The sequence below is a fragment of the Helobdella robusta genome (genome assembly GCF_000326865.2).
Source record: "Helobdella robusta unplaced genomic scaffold HELROscaffold_35, whole genome shotgun sequence".
Taxonomy (NCBI): Eukaryota; Metazoa; Annelida; class Clitellata; order Rhynchobdellida; family Glossiphoniidae; genus Helobdella; species Helobdella robusta.
Window position 1 is genome coordinate 579,645 of NW_008704704.1, and position 24,143 is coordinate 603,787.

Sequence of the window (24,143 nt, forward strand, 5' to 3'; positions counted from 1 at the left end):
CCGTATTGCAAGACCTTGTGACGCTAAGAACAACAGAGAAGAAAAAATCTTTTTCAGGCACTTTCGATTATTCAATAACTCTTTTTTTCTGCTCAGAAATCTGTAATTATAATAAAAAGTGTTTACATTTTAGGATAACCTGTCATGTCAAATACAAATTAAACTATATAATCACCTGTGCAACAACGTTAACTGATAACTTCATGGTATGAGAATTAAATACGGCTTCTTTGTGGCATTGTGATCTTTCGTGCAATTTAAATTTTTCCAACCCCTTCTTCCAATTATTAAAACCCGTTTCAATGAAAGCGGTTTCTTTTTTAAAAGAAAACAGCAGACCTATTGTGAAAAATATTTCTCGACACGTGGAACAAAGAACAATATCTTTTTCTGAATCATACAGAATCCAGGGAAAGTTATTGGTCCAAGTTGGAACAAAACGACGTTTTGTAATTGTAGTCGTAAATCTACCAGAGGTAACAGTAGTGGATGTGCCTTCTACTATAAAATCTGTATCCGCTACTGTGGTGTTTTCTTGGATAATTGAGTCTTCTGAAACCGCACCAGTCCCGGATGTTTTGGCTGGCAGTTTTATCAAAAACTTATCCATTTCTATTTTTTCAAACTTATTCTAGTAAAATAAAATTTAGGAAATAAATTCAATCAAATTCATTCAATTTAATTTAATGCAGTTTATATTTATATAAAGCTTTTTAATTAAATTTTATTACAAACACTTACTTTTACCGGTTGACAAATAAAAGCGTACGAAACAACGTGATGAAAATTTTAAATTTAAATCGATTTTAACGTTTTGTTGCTATGGTAACACTACGAAACGCTGCAAAAAATTGTTTAAAAGTTGCCTACTGATTGAACGCTTTACTTATTTAAGACTAACGCTCAAAAAAAGTTTACTGTAAATAAACACGAATTTTGATTAAAAATAAAAATGAAACGTTTTTGAAAACTGAATTTTCAAGTCAAAATTATTGGGGGGGGGGCAAAACGATACTTTGTGCTTTGCCTCCCCTAAGTTGGCGTCTATGGCAACAACCATAAGTTTAAGGAGATGTTAATGAAGACTTTTCTAATATATTATGTATTTAAAAAAAATAGTTTGACTCACGTTTTCTTTTTTGTAAAATCTATCTCAAAAATTTTAAAAATGTCCGACAATCAACGCATAAACAAAGATTATAAAATGATTTAAAAAATTAATATTGGTTTTTAAACACCGGTGACATTTGTAGAATAAAATTAAAACAAAATTAAAACTATTTCAATTTTATTGATTCCGAAATCTTTATCTTTATGCGTGTCAGTTTAAACTGACGCTAGCCAAATATGGGTTAACTACCAATTCTAGTGACTAGTTAAGTTAGGTGTCTTAGTAAACTACTCTGAAGTATAACCTAACTCTAACTTATTTGGAAGGCTACAGAGTATTGATAGCACTAAGTGTATAATATAATATAATTTTACAGTATAGTACTGTACTGTAATAGTGATCCATCTTATGAAAGACTGTTACTTATTTTTTATCTAATCACTAACATCTTTTATCATTTAATAAAGTGGTAAATAAAGTCACATTTTATATGGTCAATTAATAAATTATTAGTAAAGTACATTTTATGAAATCACATTTTATAAAAATTGAAATGTTAAGATACTAATTATCCTGGTTTATAAAAATTGTGATAAATTTGATCTTACAGCCACATTACCCTAATAAACTGGTGATCTCAACCAAAATATTTTTCCAATTTTAGGGTATGGATAACCAAAACCTTAGTAATAGAGGAACAATAAAATCTAAATTAGGGCTTTTGGGTAAAGATATAGAAAGCAACATAACCATTCTTTTCTAATTTAGCTAAAAAATACACAAATAAAATTGTATATTTCCAAAATAATATAAATTTAAAATGATTCTTATTAAAAACCTTTAACTCAATTGAGTTTATAAGAAGTTTTAAGCCACAAATATTTGCTTTTAACATCTGATTTGAGCTTCTTTTCTACCATTTTTTTCTTTTTTTCTCTGCTCGTGATTTGCTGAAAGTGATTTTGCAGTTTCAATGCTGTAGGTGTCAATGGATTTTGAAATTTTTTTACTATGCATTTTCAATCAATCCTATTCATTTCCACAACCTTTACATGTGTTGGGCTAGGACATTGGTTTCGCAGGTCCTCTTCAATATGTCTTCTTTGGTGCGGAACCAATGGATTTTCCAGGTCTTAGGTTGAGATCGCCAAAGCAGTTGGTGTGGTAGATGAGACTGGCTCATTTGAACACACATGACCAAACCATCGAAATCGCCGTCTTTGTTACTACCATTTAGTCTTCCAGTGAGTTTGCTGTTTTACTACCATTTAGTCTCCGAGTGAGTTAGCTGTTTTTATTACAGCTGATGGAAGATTATTTGTTGAGTTGGATTGGCCAAAGCATGGTTAAGGTATCTATATCCATTGAAAAGTTTATCTTTTTCATCAACTCTAAATTGTATTTCACAAATTAAACATTTTCTGTAAAGTCAAAATTTTTTCTTAATTCCAAATGATTCTAAATTTTAGAATTAGTTTTTCTCTTTCTCGGTTTTCCTTGAAAACACCGGTACAAAATTATTGTATCTTTTTTATTTAAAATCAATTTTTATATTTTAATCACGTTATAATATAGTTCTAACCCAATGTTGCATTACTTACATCTTAATAGTAATCAAATAAGAAAAAATTAAGTTTAAATTAAAAATTTAAATAGTTTTTTGGATCATATTGAAAATGTTTTTGCTTTGCAGAACAACTTCTTTATAAAATATAAGTTTTTGTAATTATATCTGAGTTTTTGAGAATTGAGCTAAATTTTGCTTGAATTGAGTTTGTATATTGCAAAGTACTTAGTTGAACTGGATTTGATGCTCATGAAACATCTAGCCATGTTAACCTCTAGCTCTAGTTAAACTTGCTGGAGGAATAGTTTTATATGACATATGGATTGAAGTAACAGTCCCTTTGTTTGCGAGAGAGTTTAAATCTATTAGTTTGGGTCATCTCCAAATGTTTGACTGAATGGTGTATGATTGCAGTAAAACCTGATTTAAATTGAAGTAGCTCATACCTACAATTTAATATTATTTTTCTTTTTATGAGCTTTTTGTCTGAGCCCACCAATAATATGTTACATTAAGTATGCTGTTAATAATGGAAAAGTAATGCTTGCTGGGAAATAAATGTGAAGTTAATTTCTCCTTAATTTTTCATTTCTGTTTCAACAATTTTGTATTGTAAAAAGGCAAAATATTTTGTTATTTCTAAAAAACGAGGTTATTGATAAATTACATATTTGTATTTATATATTTGTACACAGTTTTCTAAACATTTTATTTGAAAAATTAAATGTTTTTTTCACCTTATGCACTCTCACTTCAGGTTACGGTAAGAATTAAATTTGAATTTTTTTTTCAAATTTATTTTTTATTATTAATTATAATCTATCAAACAAAGTTTATAAGGTTCATCTCTGTAGTATTTTTAAGTTTTTTAAAATTTTTGTTTCAATTACAATTTTTTATTTTAATGCGATGGGTTCATTATCACTTTGCTTTTTTTTTTGTTTTGTTACGTCGTCGCCATTGATCTTAACTAGATTTTTCATTGTTTTTTCCCTCCTTAAATAATAAATTTCAATAAATTATTTAAAGAGTTTTGTGGTTTTTATGTGAAATTAGAATAGTGTTGTAAAGTTGTAAAGCGAATTTGCCGGAGGAAAATGTCAACAAACTGGCACAAATGCAATATGGTGCAATAGTTTTCTTCTTTATTATGTGACCCTGTCAAATGCAGAACTACTTACACGTTATTCCATACTTTTAATTATACTTTTGTGTTGCGTAGGCTAGACTATCCATGTCAGGTTGTGTATGCCCCACATCATACGTTTGTCACATATGACGATAGTCTTTGAGCTTTAGACAGAGAGCATTCGAACCTGACTATCGCATAACAACGGCGCTAGACATGGCACTTCTACCAACTTTGCTAACTCGCCGACCAATATATAGGTATGGTCCTGGATTGTAGTCACTGTAATTGTATGCAAAGAAACCCACTTGAAATGTGTGTAAGAAAGAATTATTGAAAGTTATGAGAGATTGTGATAGAAATTTTCTTTTTTACATTTCAAAGTTTTACAGACTTTGGGTCTAATAATCTTTAAAGCAAAACCTCACTTATGTTTGTTTTAAGGTTCACATAAGTAATTCTATATATTTACAACGAAAGATTTTTGGCATTCATTCAAAATTTCAAAATAACCTTGCAAATTATAGCCAACTCAATGTTAAAAAGTTGAACAAAAAGATATCCAATAAAACTAATTTTGGCTCAATGTTTATGCACATTTGCTTTTGTGATCAATATACTTTAGAAATATTATTTTCATGAATACTTTAGTCGTGTGTTAAAATTTTTTAAAAATTGATATGGATCTTTTAGCCATATTTTGCGATAGTATATGGTGGTGAAACTTGGATGTTGAGGAGAGAGAAGAAAAGTGTACTGCAGAGGGCTGAAAGAGCTATGGTGAGGATGATGTGTGGGGTTAAAGTATAGGATAGGAGGAGTAGTACAGGGCTGATGTCGATGATGGGACTGAATGAGGACATTGTGACATTGATAAGGAGATCGAGATTGCGGTGTTGTGGACATGTGTTGAGAAGGGATGAAAGGGTCGGGGTTAGGCGAACGTTGGAGTTCGAGGTTGAAGGAGTGATAGGAAGGGGTCGTCCGCGATTGGGATAGAGAGAGCAGGTGGAGAAGGACAGAGTGAAAGCGGGGCTGCGTGATCTTGAGGCGAGTGACAAATGTGGATGGCGTCGAGGGGTATTTTGGTTTCATCATAGGTAGCCAAACGGCAACCCCCGATCTCGGGGAAAATGTCGTTTAAACGTGTGTTGTTGTTGTAGTTGCTTTTAGCCATATTTTGATGGAAGTAATGCTTGTTCAGAAGTCCAGAAGGTTTATAATAATGACGAGTTCATGTTTTTTTGTTTTTGCTTGCTGTAACTTTATTTACATAAATTATTATTTACATTGATGAAATTATAATAATTTTTTTGAAGATGATGGGTAATCCAGATACAAAACCTCATTTTTTCTCCGACAAATCACTGGATTCTGTTATAAAAACTGTCGTCAAAAAGTTCCCAACAGTATCCTCCACCGTATGAAATTATCATTTATTCATTTATCATTCATTTATTTAGTACTGTGAATTTAGTTACTGATTTTAATTCATTTAATTTAACTAATTTAATTTTTTTCTATTAAAATTATGTTGAGTTTATGGCCAGATGCTGATTTGGAACAAATTAAGATAATCAACTGAAAATGGCGTGTTCAAGTAAGGAAATAAGATCACTGATGAGAATCAACAAAAAATTTAAATGTTAATGCAAACATTTTAAAGAAGTGGTTTTGCTGATAAGACTGATTTTTTAGCATTTAAAATTACAGAGCATTTTTATGGGATGAATGAGATAAAAAAACGGTTTTGACGGAGTTTTAATGCACTTGTATGAAGTGATGTTGAAGATTTATTAAAAGAGGACAAGAAACTAAATGGAGTGATTTAGTTATTTCAAAGTAAGCTGAAGCATCACATTACCTCACAATATAAGTTGAAATGCTGATGAATATGTCTTCAAGAATTTCTTTCTCATTGAATGTGATAAAATATCACTAATGATAATCACATTTTAACGTTTTTTATTATATCACATTTATTTCAGAGCTTCTCAACTTTATTATCACCTATGAAAGAAGATATCATCAAATCTTTGTCGTTATATTATTATACATTTGTGGATATAATGGATCTTAAGGTCGGATACTTATTTAACACTATATATATATATATATATATATATATACATGTTTATTTATTTTTTATTTGTTCATTATTTTGACTAGGTGAGCAGAAATTTATGCAAACCTGTGCGGTTGCCGTAAAAAACGTCAAATAGAAAATAAATGGCAACTAAAATATGAAAAATTGCACACATAATTAAAAATAAAATTATGAAAATTTTGAAGTTTTAGAAATGTATAACAAAGAAGAAGATTTTAATTTTTATAGAACCATAGAACCTTTTTTACTATTTGAAGAATAGCAAGTAGTTTTTCAATAATAAAGATGTTTAATATAAATGCAAGGTTGTTAATAGAGTTTTTATTAACTTCTGAAAGAACAATTAAATTTATCATTGAATTAACAAAAAGTAATGAGAGTATTGAATTTAACGTTGAAAATGCTATGAAACAAGTCATCTGTTCCAACTACACTATTTGTTGTAGCGATATCGTTAACTTTAGAAAATTGTTTCACATTTCGTGAAACCTCATTAAAATTTTGCCATGATCTGACTGGTCGTTATTTTTTTATCAAAACTAAGTGAATTTATTTCATTGCCATCGTTAATATCTTGGACGACATTTTATTCTTTTATCGTCCAGAGCCTCACAATGCTTCTCGGCTTTAAATCATTGAATATTTTCTTTTAAATTGTATTTCAAAGCTCAATTTCGCATCAAAAAATTCATGAGTAGAATGAGCAAAATTTTTTATCCAAATTTCCTTCGAGGATGAATTTAACATTGTTAACAGGTTCACTAAATTCCAGAATTTTGCTAGGACCCGTAGATTTAGGCAGCTGATGCATATCCTGTATTCTAAAATTTTCAACTCTTCGTTTGTTTACTCAAATACTATCCAATTCGTCAAAATTAAACCACAAAAAACAAAAGTTCATTATTCAAAAGTTTTTTAGTCATTATTTTAATTGTCAGGTATATTTAAATGAATAAAACGTAAAACAATTTCAAAAAGCTAGCATTAATTTTGATTTAACTTATTTATTTTTACTGAATTTTTAATATTTTCTAAACTCGTTCAGGATCATATTACAGATTTATTGACTACAATAGATGCATCGCAAGTTCATTTTGATATAGTACGTATGTTGTTATCACGTTTAGAAATAATTTTTCACATTTTATCATAATTTTTTCAGACATTGAATTTCGATCTGACCCAAAACTATCTTGATCTTATTTTTTCCTACTTCTGCATAATGATTTTGCTGTCCCGAGTTGAAGATAGGAAAGCAGTGCTAGGATTGTTCAACGCTGCTTTTGAACTACAAAACAAAAAAGTGTATGTTTTCGTAATTTTTCATTTGTTTAATTGCAGTGGCCTCTTATTTGGCTTGTTACAGTTTTTTTATGTGTAATTTTTTTTTATTTCAATTTATTGCATACTTGTAGATATATAAAAATGCAGAAAGGCTTGCATTGTATTAACATTTAAGCACTTTAGACTATTAGATTATTTAAATTAAATCTTTTACATTTAAACTTTTGGCACATTTAAGATCTTAATTACAAATTAAGTAACAAAAACTTGTCAATAATCAATAATCCCTAGCTTGCTGCCTCCATCCAGTTTTGCAGTTCATTTGCTGTTATTTTCATTTGCTGTTCACTTTTTTTCACCCTTCCTTTCTTTCCAACACCATTCGCATCTTTATACCTCATAATTAAGTTATTGGAAATGAGCGACGTGACGGATGCCGCGGCTCGCTAGGCGAGACTTGGCAATAGGAACGTTCAACAAATTTGCTGGTAGATCTTGCAGTGTTTTATCTGGAATTTTAACTACTGCTGTATTGTTTAAACAAGCAGATTTGTGAGGAATAAAAGGAAATATGCAGATGATTATCATTTGCACGTTGATGGGAAACAATGCAATATTTGCTAAGAATTAGGCTGGAAAAGTAAAAACTAAAAAATATGACCAAGAGGAAAGCCCTAAGGGACTCTAGTGTTGTTCTTGCTGGCAAGGAAGGTGTAATTTTTGTGTTCTGTAATGTAAATTGATGTCAGGTAAGACTTTGTAAGAGCTAGATAATTGACGCTAAACTTCTGCTGAGGGGAGTCGAAAAAGATTCAGTGATTGTCATGTCAGAAGCAGGCGATGGGTCGATCAAATCCAAATTCACTGGAAATGTCGTCTGCAGTCATTAACAACGCAGTTTCTCTACAATAGTGAGAACGATAAACAGATTGAAGTTTCGGAAGTTATGGCTGGCTGTTGGATAGTTGCTTGGTTTGAACAGCATGAAGCCCTTGATTGCAGCCGAAGAGTGCTTATCAATTTTGCAACTTTCAGATTAATAAAACTCGAAATTTCAAAATACTTTAGCATTTAAACTTTATTTGTCATCTGATACTTTATCGAAATTTCAATTTCTATATAGGAATTATTAAAGAACTTTTCGTAAATTTGTGTAATGTTAAAGTTAAAACACGCAAGTATAATTTCAAGCGTGTGCTAGCTGTTGTAAAAACTTGCAAAACTGTTTATAACAAGTAAAAGAGATTTCAGAAATTTGTTATGTCAGTTGATGCTCAATTGCAATAATATAAATTATGTTTTTAGTTAACAGAAAATTTTTTGTTCTTCTGTTTTTGCAACTTTCTGCAAAATATGATTGTAGTCAAATAATGGATTTAAGATTTAATTACATCAAAAATTAATATTAATAATATTAACAGAGAAGATTCATTTCCTCGTTTGGGCCAAATGATTATTGATTACGACACACCTATCAAGAAGCTGTCTGAAGAATTTATCCCTCACTCCAAGGTTCAAACATTACTTTCATTCGAATTGTGCAGTATGTTAATAAATTTATGAATTTTCAAATTTAGTTTTTCTAATTTCTGATCAACGATCGTTTCCAATATTTAACTCATCAAGAGTTATTAATATTAAAAAAATATATAACTTATTTTACTGTCGTCAATAATAAATGACTAAAATGAGTTAGGCAGGTTAATATCAAAGTGCTAGAAGACAAAATAATTGCTAGGAAAAAAGCACAAAATTGATAAACACAATAAGCCAAGCCAAATGGACCTCTTCATTTCCTGTTTTATACTGCCTTTTTATTTTCAAGATACGGCTCGTGTTGATGTAGACAGTAACAATACTTAGTCTCAATAGTGCAAGATAATTAACGCAAGAATCTGCATATGTCCTTACTACAAAGGCTTCTCTCTGACCACTCCGATTTGCCAGCAAAGGTGACAGTGCAGACTCGCCTGTCCAACATGCGTGATGCTACCAGGTTGATCGTATTCAGCTTTGGCCTCCAAGTAATTTGGACCTGTGTTTCAATACAGTCTCTAATTTTCCTTTGCCTGCTGACATGTCCTTCGTCCGCATCTCCCTCAGTGCCGTGCAACGTTCTCAAGCATTTGGAAAAACGCCAAAGAGTAAATTTTGTGTGTGGTTTTATAAATAAAATCTCCACTGTTAGACGTTTGCTCGAGTTTATGGTTTGTTTTATAAACGCTGAGGATGATGATGAAGATATAAATTTATTGATTTATCCATTCATGCAATGGCTACATGAGTTTATTAAAAGGTTTTGCAATACGTGACGGCTTGAATTTTATTATGGTCGATGGATAGATATGAAATGATAATAGGCAGGAAAGATGGCAATCCTTATTTACAAACTATTTTTGTTACATCTATTTGTTAAAATTCAGCTTGCTGTATGTGCTTCGTGTGGTGTGGATAGTATAGCCTTAGGGGCACTATGGTTGTAGCGGGTTCTTAGCGGCAAGGTTGAGACGTAGACACAAATCAAAAAAATTTTATTCTGTAAACTGAAAACTCTACCAAATAAATATACAATGTCAATAAAGAAAACCAAAATAAAAATTAAAGTTCGAGGTTAGTATGCAGACTTGTTCCTGACAGTGCTGTGACCACGTACGAGCGGATACTGTTTCAACTTCTTCACTTGACAACAATGTAGAATCCTTCGAACACTGGTGTTATGTGGGATTGACTCCTTCGGTTCCAGCCGTCTTCTGTACCAATATTGGACCACCTGTGCTTTACCCAACCGACAAACGTTGTTGTTACGTTGAAAGGCAACTACTTCGTTCGCCACCCTCTAACGCAACAGATAACTACTTCGTTCGCTACCTTACGTTTGTCGTCGTTGAGCTCGTAACAACCCCGTACCGTATTTCCAGCTCTCCCGTCTAACCACTAACTACCATCCACGTACCAACAAATGAATCTTCTCCCAATAATACCATACCAACCAACAGCTACTTCAACCACGGTTGCGTGTCCAATTTCTCACCAACAAAAACGCCAACTTTACCAACTAATTTTCTACAATGAAATTAACCAACTCTACCAACTAATTTTCTACAATAAAAATAACTAACTCTACCAACCAATTTACTACAATAAAATAAACTTTTTTCCTGTCTGACGAGACCAGCTTTTATTTACCCGACGCGCCGTCCTACCCTGCAGCAAAACAACAACAACAACACACGTTTAGACGACATTTTCCCCGAGATTGGGGGTTGCCGTTTGGCTACCTATGATGAAACCGAAATACCCCTCGACGCCATCCACATCTGTCACTCGCTTCAGTTTCACGCAACCCCGCTTTCACCCTGTCTTTCTCCACCTGCTCTCTCCATCCCAATCGCGGACGACCCCTTCCTACCACTCCTTCAACCTCGAACTCCAACGTTCGCCTAATCCCGACCCTTTCATCCCTTCTCAACACATGTCCATACCACTGCAATCTCGATCTCCTTATCAATGTCACAATGTCCTCATTCAGTCCCATCATTGACATCAGCTCTGTACTACTCCTCCTATCCTTCACTTTAACCTCACACATCATCCTCACCATAGCTCTTTCAGCCCTCTGCAGTACACTTTCCTCCTCTCTCCTCAACACCCAAGTTTCACCACCATATACCATCGCTGCTCTCACACATGCTTTATATATCCTCCCTTTCATCTTCACTGACCATTTCTTTCCACACAATACCCCACCCAGTTCCCTAAATTTCATCCATCCTACACGAACTCTAGCCGTAACTGCGCTCAAACATCCTCCATCCGCGTTCAGCTTATCCCCTAAGTAAACAAAGCTTTCCACTTTTTCAATACCACCACTCAACCCCGTCCTTGCGTCCGTCCTATTAATCACACCATGAACACATTTCTTACATTTGAACGTGCCTTCCACCTTTTTCAGTGCCCCCCTCACACCACTACATCTCTTATGCACCCATTTCTGACATCCTATACACAATACCGAGTTAGCCTTCACTCTCCTATCACATACCCCACAGGGGTCTATTTTACTTATCACTCGCTCCCTACCTTCCCCACTCACCATTACCTTCGTCTTACCAATATTAACTTTCAACCCTTTCTTTTCAATAACACTTTTCCATCTGTCAAATTTTAACTGCAATTCTTCCATGCTATCAGCCATCAAAACTAAATCATCTGCATACAAAATCTCAAATAACAACCCCTCCATTATGTTTCCACACACAACATCCATCACAATTGCAAACAGAAACGGTGATAACACTGATCCTTGATGCACTCCTATCTTAACACTAAAAGCGTCCGACATCCCCCTTCCAACCCTCACCTTTGTCTTTGCCCCTTCATACAGCTGCATCACAGCTTCAACAAGTCTCTTATTCACTCCTTTCTTCCTCAACGCCCATTCAATGACCTTCCTCGGTATTCGATCAAAAGCCTTTTCTAGATCCACAAAACACATGTACAATATTCGTTTCTTCTTTCTATAATTCTCCTGCAACATTCTCACCATGAACAACGCATCCACCGTTCCCCTACCAAGCATAAACCCACACTGCATTTCATTAACTGTCACCATATTTCTCAACCTCCTCTCAAGCACCCTCTCCACTACCTTCATTCCGTGCTCTAGCAATTTCACACCCCTATATATGACCCACAATCTCTCACATCTCCTTTGCCCTTATACAACGGCACCAGGTATACCTTCATCATCAAACATACTGTTAGCAATTCTCATCATAACTTCAATTCCTATCACCCCACTCGCTTTTATATGTTCTGCCGCCTTACCTAGTTTTATTTCTCTAACTGCTTTCTCTACTTCCTCCATCGTCACCTTCTCTATAGGTCTGTGTGTGACCGCGGATTCCACATCTCCATCCCACTCATTCTCTTCATTCATCAACCTTTCCATATGAGCTTTCCACGCCTGAGCTTTTTTCTCCTCATCTATGCAAAACTTGCCAGATCCATCCCAAACACATCCATTCCCTATAACATCTTTCCTATCCCTCATTGACTGCTTTGCTACTTTGAACATTTTCCTCGAACTCACATCAAATTCCATTTCCTTCATTAACCTATCTGATGCTTTCGTCATTGCAGTTGCCACTACCTGTTTTGCAACCTTCTTAGCCTTCCTATACTCAAACTCCTCTTCCTCCGTCATGTCCCTTCTCCTTACCCTAAACCTCTCCTTCTTGACCTCCAAAACCCTTCTTATATCTTCATCCCACCACCACGTCTCACCATGCCTACACTTTCCTTTCGTCCATCCACACACTTTATCTGCCGTAGCCAACACACAGTCCCTGTATCTCTCCCAAACATCTCCATCCTTACCACTCTCCCAATTTTCAGCCACCTTCACTTCAAATGCCTTCCTCACCTCTGCATCCTGCAACTTCCATGTCTTTCTCTTTGCCACAAACTTATCCTTCTTCCTACTCCCCATTTCTTTTGATGTCACATCCATCACAACCATACTATGCTGCAGCATACCAGGTATCGCCTTCACATTCTTCACATACTTCCTATGTTTGGCCCTTACCAATATATAGTCTATCATCGACCTATGCTCCCCTGACCTATATGTAATCAATCGCGCTGGTTCCCTTGTAAACCAGGTATTCCCCACCACCATGCTATGTGCATCCGCCAACTCCAACACTCTACGCCCTTCCTCATTCCGTATACCATATCTCCATCCCCCATGTACACCTTCATATCCGTCTGCATCCGCCCCCACATGACCATTCAAATCACCCAACAACACCACAAACTCATCCAACCCCGCTTGCCCAATCTCGTCAGAAACACCATCATAAAACCTATCCTTCTCCTCTTCCTTCCTACTTTGTTGTGGAGCATATCCTGATATCACCCTCACTATTACTTTTTCAAACACCATCACCACCACAATCACACCATTGCTTCTCCGCCTCACTTCCAACACCTTCTCCACCAACTCTTTTCTTACCATCATACCAACTCCTCCCGTACCATCATTCCCCTTCCACCACAACTTATATCTTCCACCTTTAGCCCCCACAAACCTTGTACCCTCACCCTTCCATCTGATCTCCTGTAATGCAGCCACGTCAACCATTCTCCTCTGCAGCTCCTCCATCACTTCCAAACTTCTTCCTGTCAACGTGCCTACATTCCAGGTACCAAACCTCCAACCCCTTAGTCTACAAGTAGTTCTTCCATCTATAGTGCCTTGCACCGCCACACTATAGAGTTGGGGTGCCAGTAGCCAGACCATCCACAGGGCCTTGCACCACAACCCCATGGACTGGATCTTCGGAGATTCTTCGCACCCTCTTCTGCCGGATACTGAGGGCCATTGTTATTTCCGTCATCATAAGTATTATTTTTTTTTTTGGCTAGTTTTTACGCAGGACGCCCTTCCTTACGCAACCACAGTTATAAGCGGTGGGCCTAGCCTTTGATGATCCAACATCACTCACAAGGCAGTGAGGGTCAGTTTAATGTCATAACCAGGACTATGTCATAACCAGGACTATGTCATAACCAGGACTACCCTGCAGCAATAATATAATTAAATGATGCGGCGCTCAACATCCACCCTTGAACCGTGACAATGGTTTTATTATAAGCATAGAATAATATGTAAGCAGCTCTGCGATTGACGGAGCTGTATTATAAAGAATAGAAAAGTGAAGACTACATTACATTTAGTTGAATGTAAATTTTTGAAAACAGTGTCTTTCCCTAGCTCTCATGTCATTAAGTGATGCTTTCAAGAAAAGAACGCAAAGCGCGGATGATTGGAGAGCCTCTCAGTTTATGAGTGTCTTATCTGAACCCAACAAACTTATGCACTCGTTGTTCTCTGACACGGTTCGTTTATGTGTAAATTTGTTACATGTCCACTTTAGATGGCCTTTTTTTGTTTTTTGACTTAGATAATCGTCAATTTTGTCTTGTTTTCAACGGTTTCTTAAAAAATGATACAGGCTCAATGTGAATATTTGTCGTTGGATCTTATGGAAAGATGGATAGCTGGTTTGTTTTTTTAATATTTTATTTATTAAATTAATAATGATTAATTATAATTAATCATAATTAGTTATTATCATAATTAAACATTTTTAATAATCAATTATATATAATTATGATTGATTATAAAATCGTTAAGTGGGTAGAAACTTTTTTCAAAATTAATTGAAGTTTAGATTAAACAGTTCAAACTGAATATCAGATTCAACCAAATTTGTTTTTGAATTTATATAAACATATTCCAAAATATTAAACATCTTTATATTTTTAATAAATATAATTAAACGTTTTTCTTGAGGATTATGTAGATGTGTAGATGTGATCAATAGCTGTTGATGTCTCGAAAGTTAGGTAAAAAAAAGGGACTTGGTGCTAACAATATGCATACAAGTTCAATATACAAACAATGTATACGTATCTTTGATGTTTTTGTCGATGTTTAATCAGAAGTTGAACGGTTGACCGTTTATGACGCAGAATCCTGCGCGGCTGTCCCTTCGAAAACCGCAACTCTCTAGGCCGCCGCGACTGAAACCGTAACCGCGCTAAAATTAAACCGCAGCCGCGCTAATTTAGGTAACGATTACTTTTATTAATTATCGTCTACTCCTGTTATCTTATTCCAAACTGGGTCGTCTTTTTTGCCGTGTATAACTTGTAGAAGACCAACTTTCTCCGACGAAAGGCTCGAGGCTGGTATCGAAAATGAGAAGCAGAAACTTCTGCAATTTTGAGTATTTTGTTACAACGAGCATAAGCTGTCGGCATATTCTTGAAAAATAAAACTGCAAGAATTTTTCTATACTTCAGTTAGTTTTTAAATGCGCTTATTTTATCAAACTAGTGTCATCATTTTTTGTCACCATTTTTTGATAACGTCAAAGGGATGAGTGTCTTTGTCACCGTTAACAATATTTTTATCAATTAACTTTTCGGATGTCATTTCGAAACATTTAACGCCACAATAAATTTAAGTTAAGACACCACTTTCCTGACAAGAAAGGAATGACTAATTAAAAAAGCATTCAAAAACTTTAAATTAAGACATACATAATTACATTTGTACATCATTACGAAAAACATAACGTAAAAACATGATAAATACTTTTTTTAATTTTTAGTTCTGCATATTTTGTGGCGACAGCGTTTTTTGCAATCAAAGCTGCACTGAGCAAGACTGCATCAATTTAAAACTGCAAACCGCGCGGGACTAATAGGAAATGAAATTTTTATAAACAAAATTTGAATTGATCATTTAAAAAATATGATGGCAGTTAAGTGAGATATTTATTTTGAGTTTGTTAATAATTTTATTATAATTATTTTAATATTATGGTTCTAATAACTTTTTTATTTGAATTGTAGTTGGATTTTTGTTGTGCTACCAACATTTGCAAACGCCTGACTGTTATGAATTGTGGAAATCTGCTATGCAAGGCAGTTATGTGTTGTCATTGTGTCGGGATGAAGTTATTCACATTCACAGTTTTGCTATTGGCTTCTTAGAAAATATCAAAGGGTTTGTTTGTTTTTACTATTTTCAAATTAAAAACTCTTTTATGGGTTTTCCACTTTTTAATTTATAATGGCTTAAACTAAGTATTGATAGTAAATTAATAGTGAATGCATTCTTTTTTTCACTACCATTGTTTACATTGAGGAAGAAGGTTGGGGGTGGGTGGTGGTTTTGATTGGCAGTGAAGGGAGTGGATGACGTGATTGGTACTAGTTTCTATTTTTTAATAATATAAAATCGAGTGCGTTGAATATTTGTGACGGTCTGATATGACGAAGGTAGATTTAGTTGAAGTGAATTAATTTTTTGATGAGGGATTGAAGTTGTTAAAGTTTTTGTTACGTAGCAAAGCCAGACCAAGAGAGGGGAGCTGGATACTTGATGTGTGATCTGTGGTTCGAATAATTTGATACTTTTGAGCAAAGTGTTTTGAGTGCGTGAAATTCATGGAGCTCTTTTGTGGTGATGTGGTTTATAGGAGGTGATATGTTGAGTGTGGAAGTAAATGTAATGTTTGATATTTGAAATTAATTCGCGCAAGTGATTGATGGATGTTCTGGAGGTTTTGTTATTTCTTACGACCATTGTGCACGATGAGTTCATGTGGTTGTATGAGGTTATAACGTCAGGTGACTGAGTGCATGGTTTTGACCACATAATTAATGAAGCAAGTTCGGACTGTGCTTGTGTTAGACGATGATGATGTTCTTAATGTTTTCACCGTTGGTTTAATTTTTCCATCTGTGAGGTTTTGTGTATTTCTGTTATTTATAATTACTCACCGACACAAAGTTAAAAATCTGTTATGAAAGATGTTGTCCAAGAAAATTTAGGATGCTTATGTTATGTTTATATTATTTTCTGAAATAGTTTTCATTTTTTCAGATTCAGTAAAAAAGTGGCGGAATTGAAGGACGTATTCTCTCAAACACTCAACAATAAGTCTGGTTTTTTTACGTTTCAATGTTTTAATTATTTTATCTTAATGATTTGAAAAATAAAGCAATTAAAACATTAAAAAAAATACAAACGGGAAAGTCATGGAATTCAAAGTAACTTTTCCAGACTCTGGAAAATTAAGATCATGAAAAGTCGTGGAATTTTGATACTGGAAAATGTCGTCGGTTTTTAAGGACGTATCAATTGCTACGTTGCCTGCTTAATTACTAAATATGCAGCTATCCGTAGTAGAGCCGTGATCCTTCCATGTTCAAGTTTTATCACATAATTGAGTTTCACATACAAAGGTCTTGGACGAATTTGTCTAAAATAGGACAATGATTTAAATTTTGCAAACCACTGAAGAATTAATTCATTACGTGGTCTCTGTTACTGGTTTCCCAAATATTTCAATTGTTTTTTTTTTTTTTTTTTGAGAAATTTTGAATTTGTCCGTTAGTCTAAATGCTTCCATGAACGGGTGCTTCCATGAACGGGTTGAAATATTTTATTACTTTCATCCACTATCACAAAATACAATAACGTATTATTAATATCATCACCGGCTACCACAAATGAAAAAATTCTCATAAAACCAAAAAGTTGAAATAAAAATTCAGTGACCGAACACCAAAGTTTGTAACTCGATTGATTTGATTACATTGAAGGTTGCAAAGTTAGCAGGGGAGCGGCAGTACGTGACTTTAGACATGCAGACATTGTATTACGGATGTTTAGTTTAATTCCACCGGACCTCACCGCAATTGATGCTTTTAACTTTTTCCTGTTGATATGAAAATTTTTTCAATTTGAAGTTTCTAGTGTAATTATTCAGAAAATTTTTTTAGTGTAAATTATTTATTCAGTTTTAGGAATTATAAAAATATATAAATTTGTGAGAGGGACTTATAGCTTAGTAAGTTTTTTTCTTCTAAATTCTAAACAGCCCATTGATGCATCGAGAAAGACGAAAATTTTTGAGAACATCGTTAAAAGAGTTGGGCATTATTTTCACCGATCAACCTGGCTTGCTGGGTCCCAAGGTCATGACCTGTGATTTGCTGTCTTTGGTTTTAAATATTATTACTCATTAAGCGCTAACTTATTTTTTGTAGGGTTTATTGCTGCTGATTGGATTATCACTGGCTCGTGATGAAGTGCTGTGGATGTTGAGGCACGCAGACAATTTGCCTCAAAAGAAAGGGAATGTGAAAGCCCACGGAGATGATCTGAACGACAGGTCATGCATTTATTTTGCAGAACATTCATTTTTTGACTTTTAAAATTGGGATTGAGATATAATTTTTGATCCAAATTGAATAAAATAATCGATTGGGTGATTGAGGTTGATTGATAGATTGATTGATAGATTGATTGATTGATTGATTGATTGATTGATTGATTGATTGATTGATTGATTGATTGATTGATTGATTGATTGATTGATTGATTGATTGATTGATTGATTGATTGATTGATTAATGTCACATAGTTAGCAAGCACTGCAGTTTAATTTTGTCTCTTATTTACCTCATTTTCGTTTAGTTTGTTATCACTGTTTTCGAATTTGTCTTGTTTTCAGCTGAAATCTTTTTCAAGTAGCTTTTTCTCAAAAAATCATATCTAACTTGACAACAGCTTAATTAATTTTTGTTTTCAATTCTGAACTGAAAAATAGTTGTCATGCTTATTTAGATAAAGTCACACCATTTTGAACTTTTATTTGTAACTTTTTTCATACACGGATACAAGCGTACTTATTTAAATACACATGCATATAAATGTATACCTCTTTCACACCAACGCCGACTTGTGCAATATTTTGAGAGCAAAAATTAAAGACGCACCGAATATTTATTTGGCAAAAATTTGACATTCGGCTTCGGCCATTTAAATGAAGTCAAGTTAAAAATGTATCACTTAAATATTGATGCTATGAATATTATATTAATTTTAAACATCTGTAAAGTAACTTCTTTGTGTGTTCACTACACCACTGTTGATTTGTCTTCATTAATTCTTCTCTGTGTCAGCTTATGATTGCGAAATTTGGCTATGTTGGTTTGTTTTGAATATTTTATTGATTACGAAATAGCAATATTTAACTATGTTATTTTTAAAGGCAAATAGCTGAACTGTTATTTCACATGGAAGAATTGCGAGGTTTGTTTGCTTGTTGTTTTAGTTTAATGCTTCAAGTGAGGACATTTTTATTTGGGTAATCAAAGGTTTGGTGAGGAAATATTCGCAAGTCATACAAAGATATTATATCCAGTATTTACTCGGCAGTGATGCTAGCATCCTCAATCAGCTAATTCAGGTTCAATAACTTGATCGCACATTTTTACAATATTACATTAAATGTTAAATAATAATCAATCAATCTTCGTTTAACGTCCAGAGACCCGGTTCCCCGAGGTAGGACGTTGTTTTCTTTGCCATCAATTTTTGGCGCCAAATTAGACGATCAGTTGTATCCATTTCATTTAAATTTAGAGCTTTCATGTCTTGCTCGATTGTTTGTGACCAGAACTTCTTTGGTCGGCCATTGAGACGTGTGCCAGGTACTTCAACATCTGCAAGAGAAGTTATGGCACTATTTCCACTTCGTTTGATATGACAAAACCACCGCAGACGTCCTTTATATCATCTAAACCAGCACGACGCAGGATTTCGGTAGATTTGATGTGGTCCTTCAGACTAATTCGTTGCATCGTTGAAGTTGTTGTTCCAGTTTGGTTGTCATTGGCCATGTTTCTGCACCATACAACATGACCGGACGTATCACAGATTTATAAAGTCTTGATCGTAGTGGTAGTGGGATGTCACGCCGAATCAATATAGAGGCAAGGAGATGCCATTTATTCCAGGCTGCACGTATGCGTGCTCGAACGGCAGCTTCAGCTGTTCCGGTACAATCCAGAACATCCCCTAGATATTGAAACGATGTGACTATCTCTACCTTAATGGCTTCAAAAACAGTGCTATTTCGTATTTATTGTTGTGGATTGATGCAAGCAGGACAAACAAAATTGGACACTTTAGATAAAGTACCGATTATTTTTGAACAACGATTGTGACACCACTGATTACACTCCTGACACTTGATTGAATTGTTACCTACACCAGCTTTACAAACTGAACAGGGCCATCGTCCAGTAGCTGTGGATTGGATGGGTTCACCAGTGTTCATTGCTTTGGTTTTGCTGATGTTGACTTTGAATCCATGATCAGCGAGAAGAGTCTTAGTATTCGTATACATTTCCATCACAAGTCGAACAAGATATTCTGGAATGAGTTGTCGAATGTTAAATAATAAGGATCATTATAGGAATTTTCAATCCTGAAAGTCCAAACCACTTCATTCTGCTGTTTCTAAATTAGCCTTATCATGAATGTCTAATATTTTTTTAACTGCAAAATACAGTTTCTATTAGATGTCTTCGTTTACCTTGATGACAATCGATGACTAGAAAAGTGTCAAAGTTGAAAACTTAAATTTTCTGGGAAATCCGTTGATTAGTATGCACTGCAGTACTTGATCTGTCATTCATCGCTTTATCATTATTACTGTCTTATAACTGCGTTTTTGAGGTTAAATTGGTGAAGAAGTTATCAGTCAGCGGAGGTGCCAACTTCACAAAATTATCGGGAGGTAAAAAATCAACACACAACTAATTAAACTTATATATTCTACAAAACTTCTACAAACATGTCGCTGACAATTTAGTTTTTGAAGTCTTTTTCAATAGTTTGAATTGAACTGACGTATAGTCCTAATTGTGAATGACGGTTTTCAAGTTAGCAGTGTAGACCTCAATTTGGATAATGCGTGAGCATTGTTAAACCAAAAAAAACCCTCGAATTATTGTAACCCTGTGATTGCTTTTTAGTTGGAAGTATAATTGATCCAAAAGAAAAAATTGAAAAAATAGCAATGTCAATAACAATGTTCTACTCTTTCAAGTGTTTCTTAGCAAAAAGTTTCTACATAATACGATCCTTTCATGTGAAAAGTGGCTTTTCTCTGCTTATTTTTTGAAAGAATATTTTGATGTTAAAATTTTAGGCATTGCCTGCATTTTCGGAAGATGAGTCATCAATGTTATCGTCAATCTACAACATTATTGCCAATGTTTCGACCAAGCAAGGTTTGGAAATAAATAGTTTGATGAAGGAGTGTAACTTAATTTTATATTTAATGAAACCGTTCAACATTTCTTCAATAGACTTCATTTCATTGCTCTTTTTTTCCTGTAATTTCATAGTTAATCCGCTACCTTTATTTTAATCTTTCCATAATATTTACTAATTCCGTTTCATTTTAATATTTAACTATTACGTACAGTTGAAGCCAACGAACCTTTTGATTTCTTTGGTTTAAGGCTTGATTGGTTCAGACTGCAAGTTCGTTTTATGAAATATTTATACTTATTTATTTTTAATTTGTTGATTAAATCATTTTAAGCAATCTATCTGTTTTTACTTTAATTACTTGATATTATCAAGTTAAATTTCAACGCTATTTGAAAAATTATTAAAAATGTCATTTAAAATTTTGTATTTTATTTTGTTACTCTGTTGAAGAAGCCGGCCGTCTATGTTCTGTATACCTCTAAAAATTCATCGTAATTATTTTTTCTTCTTTATTTTTTTAAATTTTGCTTCAAAGCGAATCGCTTCAACAACACTCAACTTTCACTGTTCTGCAGTTCTGCCTGCTTTACTTTGTTAAACTCTAGGAACTCATTGATCATTTTTATCATTTTTGCACGCTGCTGAAAAATGGCATCAGTGAAGCAGATTTGAATAAGGGACATGGGATGGATGGCATTGAAATTTCTTGGTCAGATGGAGAGAAGAGATGGAGGAAATTGAATGAAGGAATGTAGGACCTTTGATGTCATAAAATTGGAGAAAAGTGGTAGACCCGAGCCCTCAGCTGTGAGAAGTTGGGTAAAAGGACATGAAAACGCTTGGCCTGAAAGAAGACATGCAAAGGATAGAGACTGTCACTGGCGTATTCAAATGGACGATTATGTAGAACGACCCACCTGGGGGAGTCAATGACAGAATCCTGATATCAGCCCTGCATTTGACAACCGACTCAGGACATGCATATATGAACTTTTATAATAATGATAAAGATTATTTTATATATATATATATATATATATATATATATATGTGTGTGTATATATGTATATATATATGTATATATATGTTTATTTATTTATTTACTGTCATATTCGATTCAAGTGCGTTCTAAGTGGTTCAAGAAGTAGTCTGCATTTGAAGTCGATGGTTCAGTTGGCTAAGCACATGAACACAATCAGTTTTCATTCGAAAATGGTTGACTCATTGGACCAACTTCTTACTGAAGCATCTGATTTATCCATATATTGGTTTGTTATATATAAATCACTTATCTTTTTTTTAATTTAAATCTTTATCTTATAAAAACATTCAAGGATTAGTGAAATTTTATATTTCTATTTGTATTAACACTCTAATTAAACAATGATCTTCTATGATTGCATGTATTTTTAAATTCTTCAGGCTGATTTCTTCTGACTTTGTTTCTCACTTTATTGCTAATATATATATTGCTTATAATTATTTTTTCTCTTCTGTAAATTTGCTGCTTCAGTTATCCACGGTTTTGCTGTGGACCTTTTGATATTGCAACTTTTGCCTGCCGCTTCCAGTTTTTGACTGTTGTTTCTGTGTCGTAACTGTTTCTAAGTTTTTACTTGCTTCTAAACTAATTTTATTTTTTTGTAATTTTATTATCATCATGATTCTATTGTACCGTTTCGTCGTCGTAATGTTTTGACCCATTTGTGACCTCTTGTTTGTTCAACAAAATCCAACAGTCGGATCCAATTTGTGCACTTATGAAATATCGGTCTTGTGTGACAAATGTAACCTATTTCTGCTTTAGTACTTATTTGAGAGCCTCGTGCTGCCAGCTTATTTTGAATTACTTTGCTGAGCGAGCCTCAGCAAAAGCTGGAGCTCAACTACTGGCTATAACTATTAATTATCATCCAACATTTGCGTATATGTCCTTTATGCAGGTTAAACTAACCTGAATCTGTCTGGAACCGTATATAATGCATAATAACTGATATCATATGAGAATACTATATCATATATAATATATAAAGTAAAATATTAAATACAAATAGAAGTAGGCACGGAGTCCATTTATTGGCATATATATTTGAATATATTGCATATATATATATATATATATATATATATATATATATATATATATATATATGTATATGTATATATATATATGTATATATATATATGTATATATGTATATATATATATTGCTGAGATTGAATTTTTGTCTTTAAAGAAATTCTTAATGTTGTTCCGACAAGGTTTTTTTTTGTCATTTGAATTTTTTCTCTTTATTGAAATAATCTACCATTTTTATTGAACTTTTTATCGAAAAAATGTTTTTCATTCGAACGTTAATTTTCGTTAAAGTCGATAAATAGATGACTGAACCTTACATTTATTTAAACTGTTAATGAGCGGATGAATGAATGTAATTAAAGATAGTTTGTTTCCATGACAGCTTCTACACGTCGATACTGGAGCAGCAGTTCAAGCAGTGCATGGAGTTTCCTGCCCAGCACAGGTTCTCAATCTCCTTCCCCCTCATATGCTCGCACTTCATGTCCACCACTCATCCACTCTGTCCTGAGGAGGTGATGTGATATCCAACATATTCGATGATGATGGCGGATCTATATTTTATATTTTCTGCTATTTTTTTCATTTATTACAAAATTTAAGCTAGTTGCTGATTTGTGCCTAACTGTGTGCCAATATTCTTTAAAACAGGGATTCTTGTATTAAACAATTTTTAATAATAAAAATTTTCAATTTGGCCCAGTTGTTTAATTTTGCTTTTCAAACGTATGATAACTTTATGATAAAGTTTATTGGGTTTGCACTGTTATTTATGTTCTGTGAAACATAATTGCAGAGACATTCAATCGGCACTACTAGCATTCAGTATGCTCATTGGTTTCTGAAAGAAATGTCCGAAGAAGTGAATCAAGTGATCACAGCCATATGTGAGGAACAATGCCTCCTTGCTGACAAGGTGCCCTATCTTAATTGAAAGAGTGTTATTTATTATACATGTTCATTTTTTGTACAAGTTTGGTTGCTGATGATTGCTTGTTGATTTTATATTTTTAATTTGTAATAATTTTGATGGTTAAGTTAACAATGTCAGAAATGGGTGCATAAGAGATGTAGTGGTGTGAGGGGGGCACTGAAAAAGGTGGAAGGCACGTTCAAATGTAAGAAATGTGTTCATGGTGTGATTAATAGGACGGACGCAAGGACGGGGTTGAGTGATGGTATTGAAAGAGTGGAAAGCTTTGTTTACTTAGG

The 24,143-nt window shown here is 33.9% G+C and overlaps 1 protein-coding gene across 1 annotated transcript in view; it reads left to right on the top strand.

Annotated features, from left to right (window-relative positions):
• The window catches only part of HELRODRAFT_101134 (hypothetical protein), a gene marked incomplete at its 5' end in the record, with an annotated part of 44,808 nt that overhangs the window by 3,661 nt on the left and 17,004 nt on the right, over window positions 1–24,143 (top strand). Inside the window, 18 exons of the mRNA XM_009023186.1 lie at window positions 5,127–5,228; window positions 5,796–5,888; window positions 6,960–7,016; window positions 7,077–7,219; window positions 8,620–8,710; window positions 13,964–14,101; window positions 14,218–14,266; window positions 15,626–15,779; window positions 16,662–16,718; window positions 17,662–17,758; window positions 17,831–17,955; window positions 18,838–18,878; window positions 18,944–19,035; window positions 20,785–20,866; window positions 21,064–21,122; window positions 21,975–22,120; window positions 23,314–23,446; window positions 23,728–23,847. Of these exons, the coding sequence (XP_009021434.1) occupies window positions 5,127–5,228; window positions 5,796–5,888; window positions 6,960–7,016; window positions 7,077–7,219; window positions 8,620–8,710; window positions 13,964–14,101; window positions 14,218–14,266; window positions 15,626–15,779; window positions 16,662–16,718; window positions 17,662–17,758; window positions 17,831–17,955; window positions 18,838–18,878; window positions 18,944–19,035; window positions 20,785–20,866; window positions 21,064–21,122; window positions 21,975–22,120; window positions 23,314–23,446; window positions 23,728–23,847 (1,779 nt within the window). The remainder of the gene's footprint in view (window positions 1–5,126; window positions 5,229–5,795; window positions 5,889–6,959; window positions 7,017–7,076; window positions 7,220–8,619; window positions 8,711–13,963; window positions 14,102–14,217; window positions 14,267–15,625; window positions 15,780–16,661; window positions 16,719–17,661; window positions 17,759–17,830; window positions 17,956–18,837; window positions 18,879–18,943; window positions 19,036–20,784; window positions 20,867–21,063; window positions 21,123–21,974; window positions 22,121–23,313; window positions 23,447–23,727; window positions 23,848–24,143) is intronic.